We start from the raw sequence: 22,099 nt of genomic DNA on the forward strand, positions 1-22,099 counted from the left end.
ATTCATGGTGGCCATCCAAGACCAGGTAATCAACACCAGAAACTATAGAAAATACATCACAAAGGAGACCGGAATGTCAGATAACACATGTTGACGATGCCACCTGGCCTCAGAAATGATCCAACACATCACCGTGGGGTGCAAGGTGATCACCCAGACTGAGTACACTCATAGACACGACCAGGTAGCAAGGACAATACATCAGAAGGACAATACATCATCAAGGAAATACCAGTTGACCAAAGAAAGTGTACCATACAACAAGTATGAACCCCAGGCAGTACTAGAGACCCAAATCCTCAAGCTGTACTGGGACCATGCCATAATAATGGATAAGACCATCCCGAACAAAAGACTGGACATGTGGACCAGATGGAAATCGGGACCATCCCGAACAACAGACCTTGTGGACTGTTGGAAGATGGAAAAGGCTACCTACCTGATTGACACAGCAGTGCTGAACACTAGCAATGTCCAGAAAATCCATGAGGAAAAAAATTAAAAAGTACACTAACCTGAGACATGAGATCAAGGAGATGTGGCATAAGCAAGAAGTATCAACCATCTCAATCATCAAGTCAACCAAATATGGTTGACTCGATGACTATGGATGACTAAATAAGTATGGTACCAAAGACTCTACATAGCAGTCTAGCAGCAATAGGTCTCCCAGAGAACACCTACAAGGAATTCCAGAAAGTTGCAACCCTGAACACCTGTAGGATGTCAGAGATTTCCTTGACCGAGAGTAACACCAGACATTACAACTCACCTTGTGTACTTGGTAGCAGTACCCATCACAGAATGGAATCCCCCAATCAGGGAGAAATTATTGTTGTTGTTACTCCTATAATATAGGAGTAACAACAACAATAATAATATACCTCAAAGAAGGAAGGAAGAACCTGTACACCCTCAAGCACCTGATGTATATGGATGACATCAAGCTCTACGTGGGAACCAAGAAGAACCTGCAACTACTACAGATCACCGAAGAATTCAGCAAGGATATTAGGATGGTATTTGGTCTAGACAAATGCAAGACCTACGGATTATATCAGGGAAAATTAGTCAACCAATACTACCAGCTCATTCCACTCATTGCCTTCCATCAAAGGGATAATTTTGAAGAATCTTGATGCGATGTAAGCTCCAGGTTTTTATGGTGTTTCTCATGCAAACCCAGGGGCTGACATCTGGTGACTATGAGTGTATGCAGTCAGTATGCAGAATGGTAAAGAGATCGAAGCCATGGCAGAGGGAGAGGCCTTCCCGTTGAGGTGGAACTTCAGAACGAGTTTCGCTTCTGCAGACTGCCCAGGACCAAGATATCAACGAGGAATATTGCAACTTTCTGAAAGTCATAAAGTCCAAGAAATCTATAGGGAAAAAGAAATCCAAAGAAGAAAATATTAGTCAAGAAACACTTGTTATGATGAACCGAAGGCAACAAATGAGGAGCAGATAAACACTGAAAAGGAGAAAATTGAGTTATTGAAAGCCATTAGAAAAAGATTCAGAGAGGAAATAAGAATATTTAACCCAAGAAAAGTAGAACAAGCATTAAGGGAAAACAAAGGACTTAAATCAACAGCCATGAGCAGTTATACAGAAAGAAAAATGATACTGAAACTGAAGAATAGCGATGGTGTAATTATAAATAGCAGAAGACTACTATAGAGAATTATACAAGGAGCGAGGGAATGATGTCAGAAGTGGGGAAGATGGAGCGCAAATTAGCAACACATACAACATACCCGATATTCTTCCTGATGAAATAGAACAAGCGTTGAAGAAAATAGAGAATCAAAAAAGTCCAAGGGGAAGATGAAGTTACTGTAGGGTTGTTAAAATTGGGAGGAAGAGACATAACACAAAAAACTGGCAAGACACTTCACAAAATGCATTAGAAAAAGTGTGACGCCTAAGCAGTGGAATAATGCAATCATAGTTTTGCTGCAGAAGAAAGGAGATAAATCAGAAATTGGAAATTATAGACAAGTTAGCTTGTTGTCCCACATCTGCAAGTTGTTCACAAGGGTCATTAATAACAGATTAGAAAGAATACTTGATGAGAATCAACCGAAAGAGCAAGCTGGTTTTAGGATAGGATTCTCAACTATGGATCACCTTCACATAATATTACAGCTAATGGAGAAAGCAAATGAATATAAAACACCATTATGCCTGGCATTTGGTGTTTGTCTAGTCTAATGAAGGAGGAGTGCTACCTCCTTTATGAGACTAGACAAAGACAGTAGGAAATTTAAAATGGAGAAAAAGAGTTCAACAAGGAGACACAATATCTCCAAAGCTGTTTACTGCTGCCCTTGAGGAAGCTTTCAGAAGATTAAACTGGTCGCAGAAAGGAATCAGTGTGAACAGAGAGTACCTAAACCATTTACGATTTGCAGATGACATTGTGGTCATAAGCCACGATCCCAAAGAATTAGAGGAAAATCTTAATCAGTTATGCACATTTAGTAAGGATTTTGGACTAAAGATGAATATGGCTAAAACAAAAGTAATGATGAACAAGTATGCCACAGAAAGGGACATAATGATTGAAGGAGCAGTAATTGAAAAGGTGGAGTCATATACTTATCTGGGACAAGTTATTAGCCGTAATAAATAAATGATAAATGGCTGGAAGTCAAGAGAAGAATAAATTTTGGATGGATAGCATTCAGGAAATATAGTCACATACTGAAGAGCAATATCCCAGTTTGTCTGAAACATAAAATAATGAACCAATGTATACTCCCCCACCATGACTTATGGAAGTGAAACTTGGGCACTCACCAAAAGAATGGAAGAGAGGCTGAGAACTACACAGCTAAGAATGGAACGAATCATATTGGGAATCAGACTGTTAGGTAAGAAGAGAAACACATGGATTAGGCAGCAAACTCAAGTGAAGGACATTCTTATCAAAACTAAAGAATTAAAATGGTCTTGGGCAGGACACATAGCTCGAAGACATGATGACAGATGGACTATAAAAATAACAATATGGTACCCAAGAGGAGCTAGAAGAAAACATGGAAGACAATGGCAGAGATGGATAGATGAAATTCATGATTTTGTTGGTAGTAAATGGATGGCCATTGCACAAAACAGAAGGAACTGGAAAGTTGCTGGAGAGGCCTTCATCCTGCAGTGGATTGAAAATGGCTGATGATGATGATGTCACTTTGAATTTCATAAACTGATTTAAATTAATTAATTTAACAGAAAAACAATTAATCAGCAGAAAAGAATAGAATAAATTTTTTTAATAAAACAAATATGTAGTAAATTTGCTTCACTACTCAATAGATCTGATTATCTTGAAGCTGAAAACTCTCCTCTGCCTGATTTGTTTTATATTTCCATCTTTTAGCCCTGAGTAAGGTGAACAAAAATTTTAGAAATTGTCAAAAAATAACTCAAAATTGTTCATTTTTCATGTCCTTTATTTTTAATCTTTACTGAACACAACAGTGAAAAATCCATGTTCTATATTAAAAACGTAATTTTAATTAAGTTTTGAAATTTAAACTCTCTTTAGACGTTTTGGTAAAAAAAAAATGCAAATTTAAAAACTTCATGCTTCAATGAATTTTGCACTCAGACATCATCCAATCAATAACAGGAGTGCTATCGGCATGAAACATGAAGTGTGCACATCAACAGTTTCATTCCAGACCATCCATTAATGTGAATCCAGAGAACACTACCAAATTGGGGAAAGAAAGTGTGAGGCAGTAAAGACAGCTTGCTATCAATAACTGTAAGTTACAGATGCTAATCAACAAATGCACATATAAATAGGTTTAACTTAAAATGAATTCTTACAAATTCTACGATAATTAAAAGACATTTCTGGAATATTCGGTGAAGAATTCACAGAAAATATTCTCAAAAACAGCTATTGGGAGCTGTTTTTGAGAATGTGGTTGGAGTTGATGAAGCTGAATTGCTCAAATACTGTTGGTGCTGAATCCACCCTGTGCAACTGACTCAGGTTTAACTATACTTCATGTGTCTGTGGTTGCATTAAAAGTGCCAGGAGCTCAATTAACCATTATTATTGCAGATAACTAAAAGTAAGCTCATTAACTACAGGTTAACAAAAATACAGAAAAGATAATATTATTGAACATTACATGTTTTTTGCCATTTTATAAATATAACATAATATTTCTAACCTTAGTTTTGTCCCCTCTCTCAGTCAGACGATTGTATATAATTCCATCCCGGCTATAACTAATATAGAAAGCTGTTACCCACTGAGGAACATTATCTCGGCCCTGCGTAATTAAACCTGTAATATTTCGAAGTTCCAAAAAATCAACCTAAAAAAAATAAATAATAAAAAAATATATATAATACATATTATGCAAATCTTTGTATAATTTTATTCAAAAATATGGTTGTTGAATAAAACTTCTTTTTTTTTTTAATCAAAAATCTAATTTTTAAAAAAATCATTTTTCTAAACCAGTGTCATGTGCTGATTTCAAATATGTTTCTGGTTTTTTTTTTTGGTTTTTTTATACAAGTTAATTAAGATGATTTCATTACAAACCACATGTGACTGATTAATTTTTATTTTGTAATTATTAAAAAGACATTAATTATTAAGTTATTAAACTGTAAACATTATAAGAAATTATATGTTTATCACTTTTACAATTTAAACCCAAAATACTCTATATACATAGTTAAAATAATAGCATGAACTATTATAAAAAAGATATGTAGAATTTTAAAATGTTGAGCCAATGATTTCCTTTGGCATGCATTGTCTATAATCCCACAGTACAACATCCAGCAGTAGTAGTCTGCCAACACATGTTCATCCCAGAGACTTTGGTAAGAAATTTCCATTCACCTGATGTTTTTAGTTGAATCATCCCCCCCCCTCCCATCTTCACCACTCATCACTTACAATGCCAAGATTTTTGGGAAATAAGTCTAAATGTGAATGCAAGAAATGAGGCTTCATCATTTATAGGCATCAAACAGTTTCTGAACTCCATCTTTGAATGCAGGAGAATGATTACCAAAAATTTTTCTGTAAAGCCATTTGAAAGTCATGCTTTTACTTCTATTACATTCAAGAATTTTTCAAAACTTTCAACTTGCAGAAACTCTCCATCTGATGCATCACAAAGATTCCCTCTTTCACTTTTTCAGCAATGATCTTTGGAAATTTCTCACTGAAGTAATAAAACCACTCAAACTCATGTTATCCTCTGCTGAAAATTGGTAAAATAATGATCACATAACCCTGCATGGGGTATAATCTGCAATGTGGTTAGAATGTTGTCAACATATCTATCCCAGTATATATATATATATATATATATATAAAGTAGATAAAATGATAAATATCAGGTGAAAAGCAAATTGAGTAATAAAAGTAATATGACAGTTGTACCTAAGAGTGCAAATGATACAAAAGTATATATATGTGGTAGAAGTAATAAAACTGTTGAAAAGCAGGTAGATGGAGGTATAAATTACACAAAATGCCAAATCCAAAAGGAGAAGGATAGAAGAAAAAAGAAGTATTGAAGGTGGGGGAGAGAGAGAGAGAGAGAGAGAGAGAGAGAGAGAGAGAGAGAGAGAGAGAGAGAATGAAAATATCCTAAATGATATGATGAATTAAATCAAATTATAGGCTGAATTGGTAAGCCTAATAAAAGGGAGTGAACTGTAAAGCAAAAGTATTAAGTTAAATATATAAAGGAATAGCAAGCATCAGATACAGGTGGAAAAATTTAGCAAAATAGTCTAGGTGGGGGAGAAAATTACAAAATTTAAAAAAAAAAATCTGATGCAAGCTAAACATAAATATTGATACATAATATACTTAATTTTCATCAGCGGACTGCACCTGATTACGTATCAATGCCTGCATTTCTATCTATGCTTACCTGTATTTGTGGAAGAGAAGAGAATTCAAAAATGAGTATGAAAAAAAAAAAAAAAAAAAATATATATATATATATATATATATATATATATATATATATTTATAAAAGGAGGGCAAAAAAGCAGATCTTCCACAAAGATAGGTAAAGTAGTCCCAATGCAGTGTTCATTGTAAAGCATAAGTAATTAAAGTGAAATATGTAATAAAGTTAAAATAAGTGTTTATAGTATAAATTAGATGTGATAATAGGAGCAAAAGTAGGTAACTACATGCATGTGAAAGATAATGATATCATGCATGTAGGTTTCCTTGCACCATGTGGCTAATAATAATAATAATAATCTCAGATAATGGATATTCACTTGGAGGACCAATTAAAACTAAGCTCAATGATGTTGAAACCAAATATCAGACTACTATCTGGCAAGACTACTATCTGGCATTAAGCAGTCGCAAAAAAGTCATTAAATGTTTTGTTGTCTAAGTTCGTCCATTTTTAATTTTGTTATCATCATTGCTAAACAAATAAATGTCTTTGCTAATTTTTTTTGTTTAAATTCCTCATACAATAACAGACTGTAATTAAAATTGTAAATATGGCTGCAAAAATATAATTTTTTTGTATATATTAAATTTGGCTGCATTTAATTTGGCATGCGGCCTAATAGTATTTAGGTGAAATAAAATATGGCCTTCCAATGTAAAAAAGGTTCCCCACCCCTAGGATGGATGGTTAAGTATGTTCCTATTATGCAAGAGAATGGCTTTCAAGCTTTCTTCTGAGAAGTTGATGAAGAGGCATCATTCAGATATAATATGTGTGGCAATTCTCTAAAAACTCCACTATGTGTAGTCAGGATCTGCTGAAATTCTCAAGTCTCTGCTAATTGCATCATTATTGCATTCCATTTTATCTAAAGAATCTAGTCCATGCTGTGGTGGTATCAGAATTGGCATACTGCCATTATGAGGGATTGCACTCATCGCTGAATCCAGATTCAAATAAACACTTTTGTACATACAAGGTGTCGCTATTAAATAATGAGACATGACTGTTGCAATAAAATAAATATATTGAAATATTTCATATCTTACAAGTTATCCCCTTCAAAACAATTGCCTTAGGCTTGCACACACTGTGACATATGTTTCTTCCAAGCATAGAAACATTTCTGGAAGTCTTCTGTAAGCCCATTTAACACTTCAGTCATTTTTTTCTAAATGTCTTCAATGGACTGAAAATGGGTTCCCAGAAGTACCCTTTTCAGTTTAGGGAAGGTAAAAAAAAGTTACAAGGGGCTAAGTCTTGTTAGTACGGTGCACGTTCACACACAGGAATTTGTTTTTTGGCCAGAAACTCCATCACACAATGCAAATAGAAAGTGTGTTGTATGATGGAGAGCAGTGTCTTGATGGAGCATCCAACCATGATCATGTCTAATTTTTCAGTTAAAATTTGTTTGTTTCTTTGTCTAGTGATACTACCATTCTAATGCTTAAATGATGATCACTTCTAATCAATGTCCTTTTGCAGTACACATTTTCATCAATTTTCATGGATAATAACAGATGGCAGGTCGTTCATTGTCTTCTGAATTCTCTCTCTCTCTCTCTCTCTCTCTCTCTCTCTCTCTCTCTCTCTCTCTCTCTCTCTCTCTCTCTCTCTCTCTTCCTTCTAAAAGTCTTTGATGCCATTCATACATGCAAGCTCTTAACATAGCATATTCCCCATAAATTTGATGTAACAACTCATAACTTTCAGTTATTCACCAGTGTTTCAAATTACATAAGTATGAATGCATAAATAATAAAAACAATTATGTTCACATTGTTGAATGAAAAATTATTTGTGTGGAATGATCAGTCTCATTTTCATGTAATTTGTCTCATCATAAAAACTGGATGTGTCAGAGAAAAATGGAAAAGAGATTCACAATCACCATCCACAGATCAATCTAGCTCCATAATTTTTTTCTGATATTTTTTATCAGAATAATTGACATGTATATATTTCTGTATAAATTTTAAAATCAAAAAGATTTTAAAATACTCAAGACTCTTATGTGAAAAGTATGACAAAAGTTTTATTTCACTTAATAACTGAATACTATAAATTCTTTTTAGGTATTTAATTCATGATTACCTAAACCCAGTATCCATTGAGCTTAATCCAAATGCACACATACATTATGTCTTTTGAAATTTTCTTTTTCTTCTCTTGAAATTTCATTATGAGGGATGGCTTTACTGATTTGTTTATTCTCTTTCCTTTTTAAGATGTCTTACCAGACATGGTTAATTTCCATGTTATTACCCGGATATTTCTCCTTCTTTCATTCCACATTATCAACTTTTCATTATCTCCCACTTCTTATTTTTCATTATCTCCCACTTCTTATTCTGATATCTAAGCCTTTTCTGATTGATTCTCCTTTCTCTCTTTCTTAACATACCCAATCTCTTATAACTAACTTTCTCTGTAGTTATAAATGGTATTCTCTCACACTGTAGCTTTATGTACATTTTCTACCAACTCCCTCACATCTGTCATCAAAAGTACAAGGGTGATTAGCATTTAACGATTTAACAATAAAGCCCTGCAAAAGTCAGTGGTCTATTGTGAACACTAACATGGAATATACTTCCAAGTTTGTGATGGTGGTGGTGGGGGGGGGATTCTACAAATCATAATCATAAAACCAATTTACACAATCCTAAGAGAAAAATAGAAATATATCTAGAAACTGTAAATAAAAAAATTAAAAAAAGTGCCGTGACAGTTTAGGCTAGATTAATCATATTATTGAAGAGTTAATTGAAAGGTCTCATGATGTGAATTTTTTTCAGTATGACATGCAATTATTAATAGGAGGGAGTGTTTTCTGGACCATCTTCTGTTGCCTTGGTAGCTGATGCTATCAAGGCAATAGAAGATGGTCCAGAAAATGATAGTTCAGGGATAGGGGATTCTTGAATTGGACATGCAGAGGCCAGAAACACAATTTAGGGACATTACAAGATGAGCTGGAGTGTGTGTGTAGGGGGGGGGAGTCGTAATAAGAAAAATAATTGTACTGGCTGTGTTAGAGTTACTATGAGCACACACAGGCATAGACTTGTTTATATACTAATTCTAGGTGCATAGTAAATAAATTTGATGAATTTAAAGTATTGGTTAAGCCATCAAAGGTGAACATTACAGGAATAACAGAAACATAGAGCTGCTCTGACAGAGGGCATGTCAACATAATGTACACAGAGAGTATAATGTGTACAGAAGGATCACACAGAATATGAGGAATAGGAAAAATGTGCTCTTGGTTAAGAAGTGCACAGATTTTAAACCCATATCAACTGCATTTACTCCAAAGTAAATGCAGTTGATATGAGTTGTCGGAATAATGTTGTAAGCCTGGTGTAACAAAAAGCAGGAAAACAAAAATGAGAGTATGAGTATTATATAGAACAAATGCTTCTGAGGAGTATAACAAATAACTATTCAGACAAATAAAGTGGGTCAATAAATTTGAAAATATAATCGGGGTGTGGGGGGGGATAATTTTTCAGATATTAATTTTAAATTTCTGGTTTGGTCACTAATTCTGTAGCAAACGATTTCTGTAATTAATAGCATTAGCAGTGGCAAATTATGCAAGACAGCAAGGTTATACAGTATCGGCCAAAAAAAAAAAAAAAAACACATTCCCATTTCACCCATCCATTTGCTCCAAAACTCTGTCTAGTTCTTCCTTGAATTTATTCAAACTATCAACTTCCACAATGACAGATAGAAGTTTGCTCCAGCAATCAACTACCCACTGGCTAAAGGTAAATTTCCACACATCTATTCTAAAACTCTTTCTTCAATTTGTATTTATGCCCTTTCAGGTTCGTAATATGAGCAAGATGAAGATCCCATCCGCATTGAGCATGCTCAAACCATTCAAGCCCTTATACACCTCAATCAGATTAACTGGCACCTCCGTAGCCAGGTGGGCAGGAGCAGCAGTGCGTAGCACATGCTTCTTGATTACACTGGGGTTCGAGCCCATGACCACCAAATACGGAGGCTGTGGAAAGGTCAGGGAATGACTACCGCATATCCCCAGAGCAATATGGCCTTAGTTGCTAATGCTCCTAAAAACCAAATAATAACAACAACAACAATCAGATCACCTCACGGGTGCCTAGTCTCCAATAATGCAATTTGCAGAATGTAAGCCTTTCTTGGTAAGATGCTCCCTTCATTCCCCTGACCAACCTTGCTACCCTTCTCTGTAGTCATTCCAGCAGCTCCACATCTTTCTGAAAATGAGGCCTTCAGATCTATATACAGTTATATAGTTATAATTTCAGACCTGTATACAGTACTCAAGGTGTGGCCTGCCCATTTCCTTATACAATAGGATAATAACCTCCTTATCCTTGTTAGCAAAATTCCTGTATATCATTGATAAAACTCCATGGGAAATGTTTAATAAGTGATCGTACTCATTGCTAAGCTTTTATACCAAGTAAGAGATATTGTTCAAAGTTCAAACCTATATGGAGTTAAATGAACTGATGAGACAAGAGGCAGAAAACAAAAATATACAGGATGATTATATATTATCAGGGAATAAATTATCTTACTGTAGGCTTCTTCTGACATAAGCTTACACTAAGTACACAACCAGTCTTCAATCATATACTAAGAGATTATCAGTATGTTGAGGCAGATAAGCATCAAGAATTCTATTTTTGCTTATGATAACAATAAAAGGAGAGGGATCAACCACATTGGTCCACTTGATATGAGTGACATAGTGATATTGACGATGCTATATATGCTGCTTACAAAATAAATAAGTATTGTTCACTTAATTCACACTTTAACTGTATAGGCTGAGGATACCAAAAATATGCATAACTCTAACTGGAATTAAATTAATTAGCAAAAACCAAAGTTAAGCTGGAAGAAACATTTTTGAAGCTAGGGCCCTGAAGTTTATCACAGACATTCTTCCAGATGTGATGGTTATGGCTGCTCAGAGTCCAAAATGCTTACGAAGCTGATACCCAAGTCCAACTTGTGAATCAAGGGGGTCAAATTTTGGTAAAAGTAAGGTCACTCTTTAACAAATCTTCTGCTTTTGCCTTCACAATATTGTTAATATCAAAAGGTGTATATTTCTACTGTTAATAATGAGAGGTGAATGTGAAAGGTCAAAAACACTTCACCTAGTGTAATAAAGGTAGCCATCCAGGTGTGAAACAACATAAGCAAGGGTTAGAGGTGGGCCATACCCATCACACAGCTGAATGGCTGATCCTCTTTGTTGCTAGAAGACAATTATCTAGCAACAGAGTGTAATACCACCACTTTGTTATTAGAGGCTAGATGTGGAAAAAACCTCATTATGTTCAGAGAAGACCCTCGAGCATCTTCCTATTTTTTCTATCTCAGTATTCCTCACACTTTGAGGATACACTGCCTTTTAGTAAATAGAAGGGATTTCATCTGTGAAAATCATCACTCCAAGTAACACCAGCATCTGTGGTTTGTAGTGTTCTAACAACAACAGATGCATCTGAACGAGATTCAGAATCTGCATCACTCTTGAATAGAATTCTATTTCAGTATCAGATGACATATTATAAAGAGCTGATTCAATGTTAACATCCAGTTACTTTTCAGCCCTGATGTTTCAGGCTGTGGATTCATTACAACAACCCTTTAGGATAAAACTTTACAGGCAAACCCTTTTTACACAAAATTTTATTAGTAGACACAGTGAAAAAAAAAATTATTAGTACACACAGCTGAGTGTTTTTCACAAACTAAAGAATTAAGATTCAGGAAGATTCATAATCTTGAAAAATTTTACTTCTTTTTCTTGTGGAAAATACTAAACAAGATAAAATAACTACAACATAAGCAAAGAAAAAAATAATAAACTAGATAAAATAACTTCAACATAAGCAAAGAACATATGAAACTGTGAACTGAGTGTATGGCTTTTACAGTGCTTTCTAGACAGTGCGATGAATGCCAAGCAAAATCCAAGCCATCATGCAAAAAGCCCATTGTTAAATAGTGTGTGATATCAAGCAGATGTTCATTTCTTGTGTCTTTCCTTTTACAATGTTCATTTATTGACAGCAACTGAATGGAAGCAAAGTGGCATCGAGGCACAAAAATTGCAGTTCATTTTGACACAAATTTGCATTCCAGCGGAAGTGTTACGTTTATGCAGGTTGGCCACCACATAGTCCACTAGAACCAACTGGTAACCCTGTAGGAAGGATCCAGATCATGTAGTCTATAATCTTGCTACCTCTCCATTGCCTGATTTTGAATGATAGGAGTCCAAGCAGTCCAACTGCATGTACACATACCAAAACATTTCATCAGTTCATATATGGTCCTCCCATTCCCTTTCAACTTTTATCTTATTTTATCAAAATGATGTCTATTTCCACCTTCAGTCTGTTAGCCACATTAAGTCTTCTGACAGGATTTCAATTATTGGTTGTTTCAACCACAACTCACTTCATGTGACCTAATTATTCATTCTATGATTCCATTCACTTCAAAAGTATCTTCAAAAAGGCCTCTGAGGTTGGGAAAGTTCATATTCACGATTTAATACACCAACCGTTGAATTAAAATAATTTAATACTGTCCATTATACAAACAATACAGAGGATACTGTAACATAATCTATTTACAATAACTGATTGTGAATAAAGCCTAAAAACAAAATAAAATACAAAATTTTAAAATACAATAAAATATATAAGATTAAAAGCGTTAAAACTGTTAAAACTGATGTAGCTTTCGGGGGCGTCTGCCTAATTTCTCAACAAGAAATAATGCTTACGCAGCACATCCTTAAGTATCAGGTTCACAGCACACGTGGTTGATCAGGCGCATGAGCAAAAGCTCCTACAACAACAACAATCAGTGTGCACCAGAACAGGAAGCAGCTCGGGAATGTTGTAAACTGAAACGCTCATCTTTTGAGAGGATCATAGCCTCAAAAATGGGGGTACAGTTTTCTCGGTAAAATTCTTTTACCGATAAAACTGGAGAGTGAAATTGGCTGGTAACTATAAGGACTGAAAGGATGTTTTCCAGGTTTCAAAAGGGCCAGAACTGTTGAGTGGTGCCAAGATGCAGGATAAATGTTTTCCAGAATTATTTGATTATAGAATAAAAACAGCAGTTGTAAATGTCTGTCATCAAGGTGCTATAACATGAGATATATGTTACATCTAGCCCTGCAGCACTGTTAAGTGTTGTTCTAATAGCTTGTAAAAGTTCCAAATACTAAAGAGGCTGGTTATGTGGTAAGATTAGAGAGGTGCAAAAGTTTATGAGTCACTGTTCATTGATGTTCTTGATTTTCTGGAATTCCAGAGAATAGCTTGATGCTGCTGAGACTTGAGCAATGGTTTTGCCCAAGGCATTTGCTATATCCAGAAGAGCAGAGAGTTCTTGTCCATTCCAGGAAAGGATTGTGGAAGGAATGGTCGGAAACTTACCAGAAAGCTGGTAAGTCAGTGTTTCTGTTTATAGTGGATGAAAACCAAGTCCAGGAATCCTTCTTGGCTTGTCTTTTATTGAGACATGCTTTTGTCCTTAGTTTCTTATAGTCAACGAGATTAGCTGTGGTTGGGGATCGTCGAAATAAATTCCAAGCTTTATTTTTTTTTCTCTCTTTGATTTCATGCATTCGTCATTCCACCAGTAGTTAAAATGACGTCAGGCTAGAGGATTTGATAATGGAATTGAGTTTTTAGCTGCTGATAACAAGTGATAACAATAGTAACTTCATCTATGGAATGTAGTCGTATAATTTCCTCATCCAGGGTGATGAGGATGAAATTTGACCCAGTTGGCTCGAGAGAATTTCCAGTTCCTGTAGGGTTGGGCTAATGGTGGTTATTTAGTGAGCATATTGCAAATAATTGGGAAATGATCACTGCCCATGGTATCATTCATAACAGACCATGCCATGACTGGAAACAGTATCGGGGAGCATACTAAGAGATCATTTGCAGAAGTTTGTCCACATGGCAATTGTGAGTAGGTTCACCTGTATTAAGAATGGTAAGGTTTTGCTTATCCAGAAAGGTTTCGATCAGTCGGCCCTGTCTATCTAATTTAGAAGATCCCATAAGGGATGGTGGCCATTGAAATCCCCCAACAGACAGACAGGAAGGTAACTGCATCAGAAGGTTTCCCAGATCATGGTAATAAAAGGTATGATTTGGTGGAAGATAAATTGAAACTAGTGTTATTGCAATCTGAGTAATGAAACGTACAGCAACAGCTTCAATTTCTATTTGAAGAACAATTTGCTTGGTCGGGATCTGTGAGCTGATCAAGATGTCTACACCACCATGGGCAGCATTCGTGAAAATTTGTGAAGTTAAATAGGTTTCCTGTAAGCAGAAACCAATTGGAGAGTAGCAATGGATTAGGTGAATATCTAATCTTTCATGAATTCATGATTCATGAATATAGTCGATATTGCTACAAATCAAAGTCCTCTACAATTCCTAAAATTCTGTGAAATATAAGGCATTACTTGAGATGAGTATAAGGAGCTGTATCTAACTGTTTTTTCAGTATGGCAGTTTTATGGCATTCAGGCTTCTGTTTGTCTTTTTTTTGGAAATATAAGCCTACCAGTGTCTATATCTACTACCACATATATTTCTAAAATTGGATCTTCCTGGTTGGATGAGCAATCTGTATCCATGGAGGTGTCTTGGATATTCTTTCTTGAATTGGAACTTTTACTATGTGAAGTAGTAGCAATCACTGGTGGGGAAGGAGATGTCACTGGTATTGTAAGAGGAGTGTTACTTGCCTGGTCTGAATGCTTATGGACACTGGACTGTTGCTGAAAGAGGACAGCTTGACCCCAGATGGAGATTGATATGTTTGAGGGGACTGTAACATTAGCATTAGCATTAGCATTAGTAGAGGCATTTGATGCAAGAAAGCAAGCTTATGCAGCATCAGCCAAAAAAATAAAAAAATAAAAAAAAAAAATAAAAAAAAAATAAATAAATAAAGTAAAATAAATAAATAAAAAAATAACCACTTCCACTTCACCCCTCTGTTCGTTCGAAATACCTGTCCAGCCGAGCCTTAAACTTATTTAGGCTATCAACTTCCACGACAAGGGATAGAAGTCTGTTCCACCTACCAACCACCCGCTGGCTAAAGGTAAATTTCCGCACATCTATCCTACATCTGTCTTTCCTAAATTTGAATTTATGCCCTCTCAGGTGATTATTCTGAGCAAGAGGAAGAACCCCATCAGCATTGAGCATGCTCAAACCATTCAAGGCTTTGTACACCTCTATCAGATCACCTCGCTGGTGCCTAGTTTCCAGACACTGTAATTCACAAAACTTAAGCCTTTCTTCGTAAGAGCACCCCTTTGTTCCATTCACTAATCTTGTTGCCCTTCTCTGTACTCATTCCAGCAGCTCTACATCCTTCTTGAAATGAGGCCTCCAGGCCTGTATACAATACTCTAGGTGTGGCCTGACCATTGCCTTATACAAGGGAATAACCACCTCCTTATCCCTGCTAGAAAAATTCCTATATATCATTGACAATACACCATGAGCTACTTTTGCAGCCCGTCTGCACTGCTCAGAGAACTTCATATCTGCCTGCACAACCACCCCCAGGTCCCTTTCATTCTCTACCACTGTCAGTGTAGTACCACAGAGTTGATACGTTGCTCTGGGGTTGCTGTTTCCCATATGTAGTACTTTACATATGTCAATGTTAAACTTCATTTGCCACCTCGAAGCCCATCTGCTCAACCTTTCCAAATCCTGTTGCAGCAGCATAGTGTCAGTAGTGTCCTTGACAACCCTGCCAACCTTCGTATCGTCTGCAAACTTGGACATTAAGCTTGATATACCATCATCAATATCATTTATAAATACAGAAAACAATAAAGGACCCAATACTGAACCCTGACGGACTCCACTAATAACATTAGTCCACGATGAGCAGTGTCCATTGATTACCACTCTCTGTCTTCTCCCCCTCAACGGCGCCTCCGTAGCCAGGTGGGAAGGAGCAGCAGTGCGTAACACACGCTTCTTGATTAGACCGGGGTTCGAGCCCGTCACCACCAAATACGGAGGATGCGGGAAGGTCAGGGAATGACCACCGCATATCCCGGAGCAGTATGGCCTTAGTTGCTAATGCTCCTAAAAACCAAATAACAAACAATAACAATCCCCCTCAACCACCCCTTTATCCATAGCAGCAATTTGCCTCCAATGCCACACTGCTCCAATTTGTGCAGCAGTCTTCCATGTGCAACAGTATCAAAAGCCTTTCTAAGATTCAAGTATATAATATCAAAGTTATTCCCTGCATCCAGTTCTTTTGTGACTGCATCATAGTATCCAATCAAATTGCTCGGGCAAGACTTCCCCTTAACAAAACCATGCTGTGTCCGAGCTATAACTGAAGTCTTGTCTAGATGATCCTGCAGTGCTTCTTTAACCAGTGGCTCCATTAATTTTCCGGGACAGAAGTTAAACTCACAGGTCTATAATTACTTGTGTCAGCCTTTGATCCTCCTTTATGAATTGGGGTCACATTTGCACATCTCCAGTCCATGGGTACCTCCCCTGAGTCCAAGGAAGCTCTCATAATTATGGCTAAGGGTTTGCTTACTTCCTTTGCTGCCTCCTTTAATATAACTGGATAGATCCCATCCACCCTAGGTGCCTTTCTTGTGTTTATCTTCAACAATTTCTCCTCCACTTTACTCTCAGTTATTACAAGATTCTCTAGCTTACTGCTAGAGTTGAATACACCTCTGGCATTCCCCTCGCTGAATAACTCCTCATGTGTGAATGTCGATGCAAAATATTCATTTAGTTTGTTAGCTACCTGAGCAGGGTCATCAACAGTTGACCCATCGATATCAAGTGGACCAATCTGATTCATCCCCTTCCTTCGAAAGTTTACATAAGTAAAGAATTCTTTGCTGTTTTTCTTCGCATCCCTTGCCAAGGATCTCTCGTAATCTGCCTTCGCCTGCCTAACCTCCTTTGTAACTTGGTTACAGATCAACTTGTATCTATCATAGGCTTCTGTGTCACGTGTTAATTTGTATGTATCCCATGCATTTTTCTTCTCTGCCATATGCCTCATTAGTTCATCTGACATCCATTTAGGCCTAAACCTTGAACAATATTTCTTAGTTGGTATGTAAAGCCTAGTAGCTTCCAAGATAAGTTCTTTGAATGTTTCCCATTTTGAATTAGCTGTTGGTAACATCATCAGTTGATCCCACTGTATAGAATTTAAATACTGTCTCAGTCCATCGTAGTCGCCTTTACGAAAGCAATACCCCTTCCCTTTACCCCTAATGGTAGTTACCTCTTTGAGTAACTCCCACTTCAGAACACTGTGATCACTGCCACCTAGTGGTTCATTTATCTGCAGATTCTTAATGCATGAAGAATCACTACTGATAATCAAATCTAGAGTATTACTCCCTCTAGTTGCCTCCCGAACGTGCTGATGTAGAAAACAATCATCCAATAAATCCACAAAAGCCTTGCTAGTGTGTGAGTGACCAGCCTCCAAATTATAGTCAATATCTGGGAAATTAAAATCCCCCATTATACGACTCTCTGATTTACTGGCCCACTCTATTTCTCCGTACAGTTTCTTATTATACTCATCAGAGTCATTAGGCCTATAGCACACTCCTACTCTCAATTTTGATCTCCCAATGCTTATGTCACACCAAACTGACTCCACACTGCACTGTCCAGCGATGTCGACTGGCTTCACTTCCTTGGATTTTATGTGTTTTTTAACTAATAGCATAACCCCTCCTCCCTTCCTATCCTGTATATCCTTTCTGTAGACATTGTACTCCCCAAATTCCAGTTCTGCATTCCTTATATCTGTGTGACACCACGTCTCTGAAATCCCCACAATATCTTCCCTTGATGTTTTGAGCAATACCTCAAATTCATCAAATTTATTTACTAAACTCCTAGCATTGGTGTACACGCAAGTATACATGCGCCTGTTCTTTTTCTTAGCTACCCTAACACAACCCATGTGTTTATTTGTACCCCAATGATTCCCAGCAGTCTCTGAAATATCCTGCATCTTATTTTCCAGGCTGCGACTCATTCCAATAGAAGCAGTGCAAGAATCACTTTCACCTCTGTCAGTGGCTACTGTTAATCTATTAGTCCTTGTATCCCCCCCAATCTAGCAGTTTTCCGACCCACCTAACACTGCCTCGATAGCATCAGCAAACATTCTTGCACCCTTTCTATTTAAATGTATCCCATCCCTGTAGAAGCAGTCTCTCCTGTTAACAAGTACAGATCAGGCTGAAAAAAATTCTACCCCTTGAGCCCTGCACAATCTTTCCAGGGCCGAATTGATCGACAGGGCTCTCATCATATACTCCCTCCTATCGTGTCTGGGCAGAATTGCAGACACTTTCAAATTCAACCCTAATTCACGGCTTTTTTTCATCAGTGACCTGTACTTGTTAAGTAATTCCGCCGGACTGCTACTCTTAATATCATTAGTGCCAACGTGTACAACTATATCACCTTTTGTGCCCTTAAAAGATGATATCCGCTGTACAACGTCATCAACCTTTGCCCCTGGCAAGACATACCCTGGTCCTGTTCCATTAATGTGATGTTAGGATCATTCTTCAAATTCATAAGAAGTGCACTACTAATTGTATAAGTTTAATATGTAATTTCCATATGGTACGTATTATTATTATTATTATTATTATTATTAGCCATATAGCCATATAGATGTAAGAGGAGTGTTACTTGCCTGGTCTGAATGCTTATGGACACTGGACTGTTGCTGAAAGAGGACAGCTTGACTCCAGATGGAGATTGATATGTTTGAGGGGACTGTAACATCAGTTTGGGTGGACACTGTTTGTTGTTTTTGTGTAATATTGGCATAGAAACCTATTGGAAAGTAGCAATAGGTACGTTTGGGCATAGTAGGAGTAATTCTTTTCTTCACTTCTTGATAGCTTATCTTGTTTTTAACCTTATATTTAACAATTTTTTTCTCAGTTTTCCATTTGTTACAAGTTTTGGAATATGCAGGATGGCTTCCTTTGCAATTGGTACAAGTCATTTCTGTTGACAAACATTTAGACTAAGTATGATAGGAAGATCCACATTTGGACAGACTGGGTTTCCTCTGCATGTCGTTTGAGAGTGGCCATACTTTTGGCACTTGTAAAACCTCATGGAATTGGGAATGTTGGGATAAATACGGCAAAGTAAATAACCCGCTTTTACGGTTGGTGGTAAAAGCAGGTTATTTACTTTGGCGGTTTTATTTGGGGAATTAAACATAAGGATAACATTCCTGTGGGTGTAAGGTTATTGTCTTTTTTAATCATAATTCTTTTTGCTGCAATAACATTTTGATCTTGAAGCTCTTGAGTTATTTCATCCTCCATCACGTTCAACAGATCCAAGCTAGATATCACACCTAGCAAAATTTATGAGTTGTAAAAGTTTCTCTGAATGTCTATGGTTTGTTGTTTCTAAAAGTAAGTATCTGGATTGTAGCCTCTTCACAGTCTTAGGAGATCCTGCAATATTTTCCAGGTGTTCAGGATGAGGAAAGGAGATAATTTATTGAGTGGCTGGTCTAAAAGTGAGTCCAAAATTATAAATGCATGAAACTGTACTGTTAGTGAATTTGTTTTCAACCTCTTGGGTTGTGAAATGTGAAAATTAGTATCATTCTCTGGCCGAGAGCTTGTCGGCTCTAGAAGTGGAAACACATTGTGCTCTATATTTGCTCATTTTTGAGCTTGGAAGATCAACTTTCCTGCCAAGATTTCCAGACCACCATGGGGAGGCAGCAGCAGTGCCTTGTGTGACCAAGCGGAGATTAGTATTTAAGGAAGAGAAAATATAAAGAAAGGTGCTTTCCCTTTCTCGCTCTCTACAAGAACTTTTTGGTAAAAGAGCTTATATCAAATAAGCAGTTTTTGAAAATATAGGAAATAAAAAGAACTACTAATTGCTGTAAATAGATCACTTAATGAAAGCAATTCGCTTGGTACCCAGGGCCGGGAAATAAGTATTTTTCAAAATGAGACTTATGTTATTAAAGGTATTAACAGAATTTGATCTTATGATCTTACATGTCAGAATAACAAATAAAAGAGTAACATAGTAACAAGAAAATAGGCACTTACACACAACATAAAAAAAAATAAAACTGAGAATATGGATAAGACCATTAAAAGGGTTGTTGTTTTTTTTTCCAAAAAGTTCACCATTTTTGTTTGCTAGTTTTGTAATATTTTACAGTATTTCATAAAATTACTTTCTGATAACTTAATAAAGTTATGTAGTTATATTTCAACAGAGGAATTTAAATAATTTAAGCTCAGTAGACAGAAATGCACATAATTCTAGTGGAAGTTTTTAGGCAGGATATCAGTGGATTATAATTATCAGTTACTTGAAGAACAGACTTTTAGACCAAAAAGAATTGTGTGCCAACATGCATAAAAGTCTCAGATTGTATTCTAAGCTTGTGTTTTTTTTTTTTTTTTAATGAAATAACCACAAAAGGGTATTAGTGCCTCTAGTATTTAGTACAGCCCATGTGTTGAAGGCTCAGAAGACAGAAGATACAGAAGTTGACATTAGACCTGAATTTTTATAGATTGTAATTTTCAAGAAATAATTGAGAAAAAGGTTCTTCCACAAAACACAAATAGACAGGATAAATGAAGGGGAAGAAAAGTTGATTCTGTGTGTATGTAGAGTTAGACAGTGAACAGATGATGACTGGTTTCAGAATGTATTTGGACTGCTTTAGAAGAGTATGAAGTACAGATGCCACTTCAGAAGAACAGTGCCCATGGAAGTACAGTAGAAACTAAAAAATGTCTATGAGACAGAAAATGGAACAGAAGGATCATTAATTAATCTTCCTATGCTCTTCTGAATGGAGTCTAGCAGCTTGAGGGAGAGAGAAGGTTTGGCACACCACTCTAGATGGGGGAACCACTGTAAGGCAGATTTGTGTTTTGTACAGAGTGAGTAGTTGTTTAGAAGAAAACAAAAGCAAAGACAGAAAAAGAAAATCCACTTTTTTTTTTTACCCAAAGGAAGCAATATTTGTGATGTGTTCATGTCAACAGAGGTTAGAAGTCAGCTTAATCTCTAACAGAGATATGTACTCCTGTCTAGAAATTGGAGTGTTGTTGAAGGTGAGCATAGCAGCAGCAAACTCTTTTTTTGAGAGAGAAATAAGATAATGATGAATTTCAATAGGATTGAAGTTTTTTTTGTGCCATTGGAGAATTGCCTTGAGATCAGCATTTAAGAAATTGGTGGCAGATATTTGAGATCTTAAGGCTCAGGGCAGTTTCTCAAGTTAAGGTTCAGGGCAAAGTTTCTCAAATTGGAAGGAACACATTGTGCTATTACCAGCAAAACTATTCCTGGTTCTGCTGATTAAGGCCATTAATATACAAGAGGAAAACAGTGAAAGAAAGAACTGAACCTTGGGGAACACTGGTATTAGTTGTGAAGTCAGAAGAGAAAGGACCATTTCACATTCAATGAAGAGAGTGGACACAGAAAAACTGGATACCTGATTTCAAAATACAGTTAGCAATCCATTAGGTCAGAGGTTGTTTATAAGAACTTTATAAGAATAATGGTTAAAGCCATAGAAGTGACAGGAGCATCTGCAACAGTTTCACCATTTTTTTATTATTGAATTTTCCAAAGATGAGTAACACAAGCCAATATATCATTAGTGATGAAGGTATATCAGTGGGATCAACAGATGATGTTACAAACAGTGAATTCCAAATGGAAAGCCTTTAGGGACTTAATCTTGCAGGATACTAGGCATTTTATACCAACTAAGAAATACTGTTCAAAGTTTAGGTTTAAATGGATGTCAGATGAATTAATGAGGCTCGTGGCAGAGAAGTAAAATGCATGGGATGCACATAAATTATCAAGCGATAGAGAAGCCTATGGCAGATATAAACTAGTATGTAATCAAGTCACAAGGGAGGTTAGGTAGGGGTAGGCAGATTACGAGAAATCTTTGGCAAAAAAGAAAAACAGCAAAGATTTCTTTACTTA

General features: G+C 36.4%; 1 protein-coding gene across 2 annotated transcripts in view; it reads right to left on the reverse strand.

Annotated features, from left to right (window-relative positions):
* LOC150091211 (hemocytin-like) overlaps positions 1–22,099 on the reverse strand; it is a 1,750,539-nt gene that overhangs the window by 669,263 nt on the left and 1,059,177 nt on the right. For both annotated transcript variants that reach the window (XM_090374755.1, XM_090374750.1), the window contains one exon: positions 4,191–4,337. In XM_090374755.1, coding sequence (XP_090230881.1) covers positions 4,191–4,337 — 147 coding nt within the window. The remainder of the gene's footprint in view (positions 1–4,190; positions 4,338–22,099) is intronic.

The sequence above is a fragment of the Mastigoproctus giganteus genome, chromosome 1 (genome assembly GCF_048544385.1).
Source record: "Mastigoproctus giganteus isolate SK-2022 chromosome 1, ASM4854438v1, whole genome shotgun sequence".
Lineage (NCBI taxonomy): Eukaryota > Metazoa > Arthropoda > Arachnida > Uropygi > Thelyphonidae > Mastigoproctus > Mastigoproctus giganteus.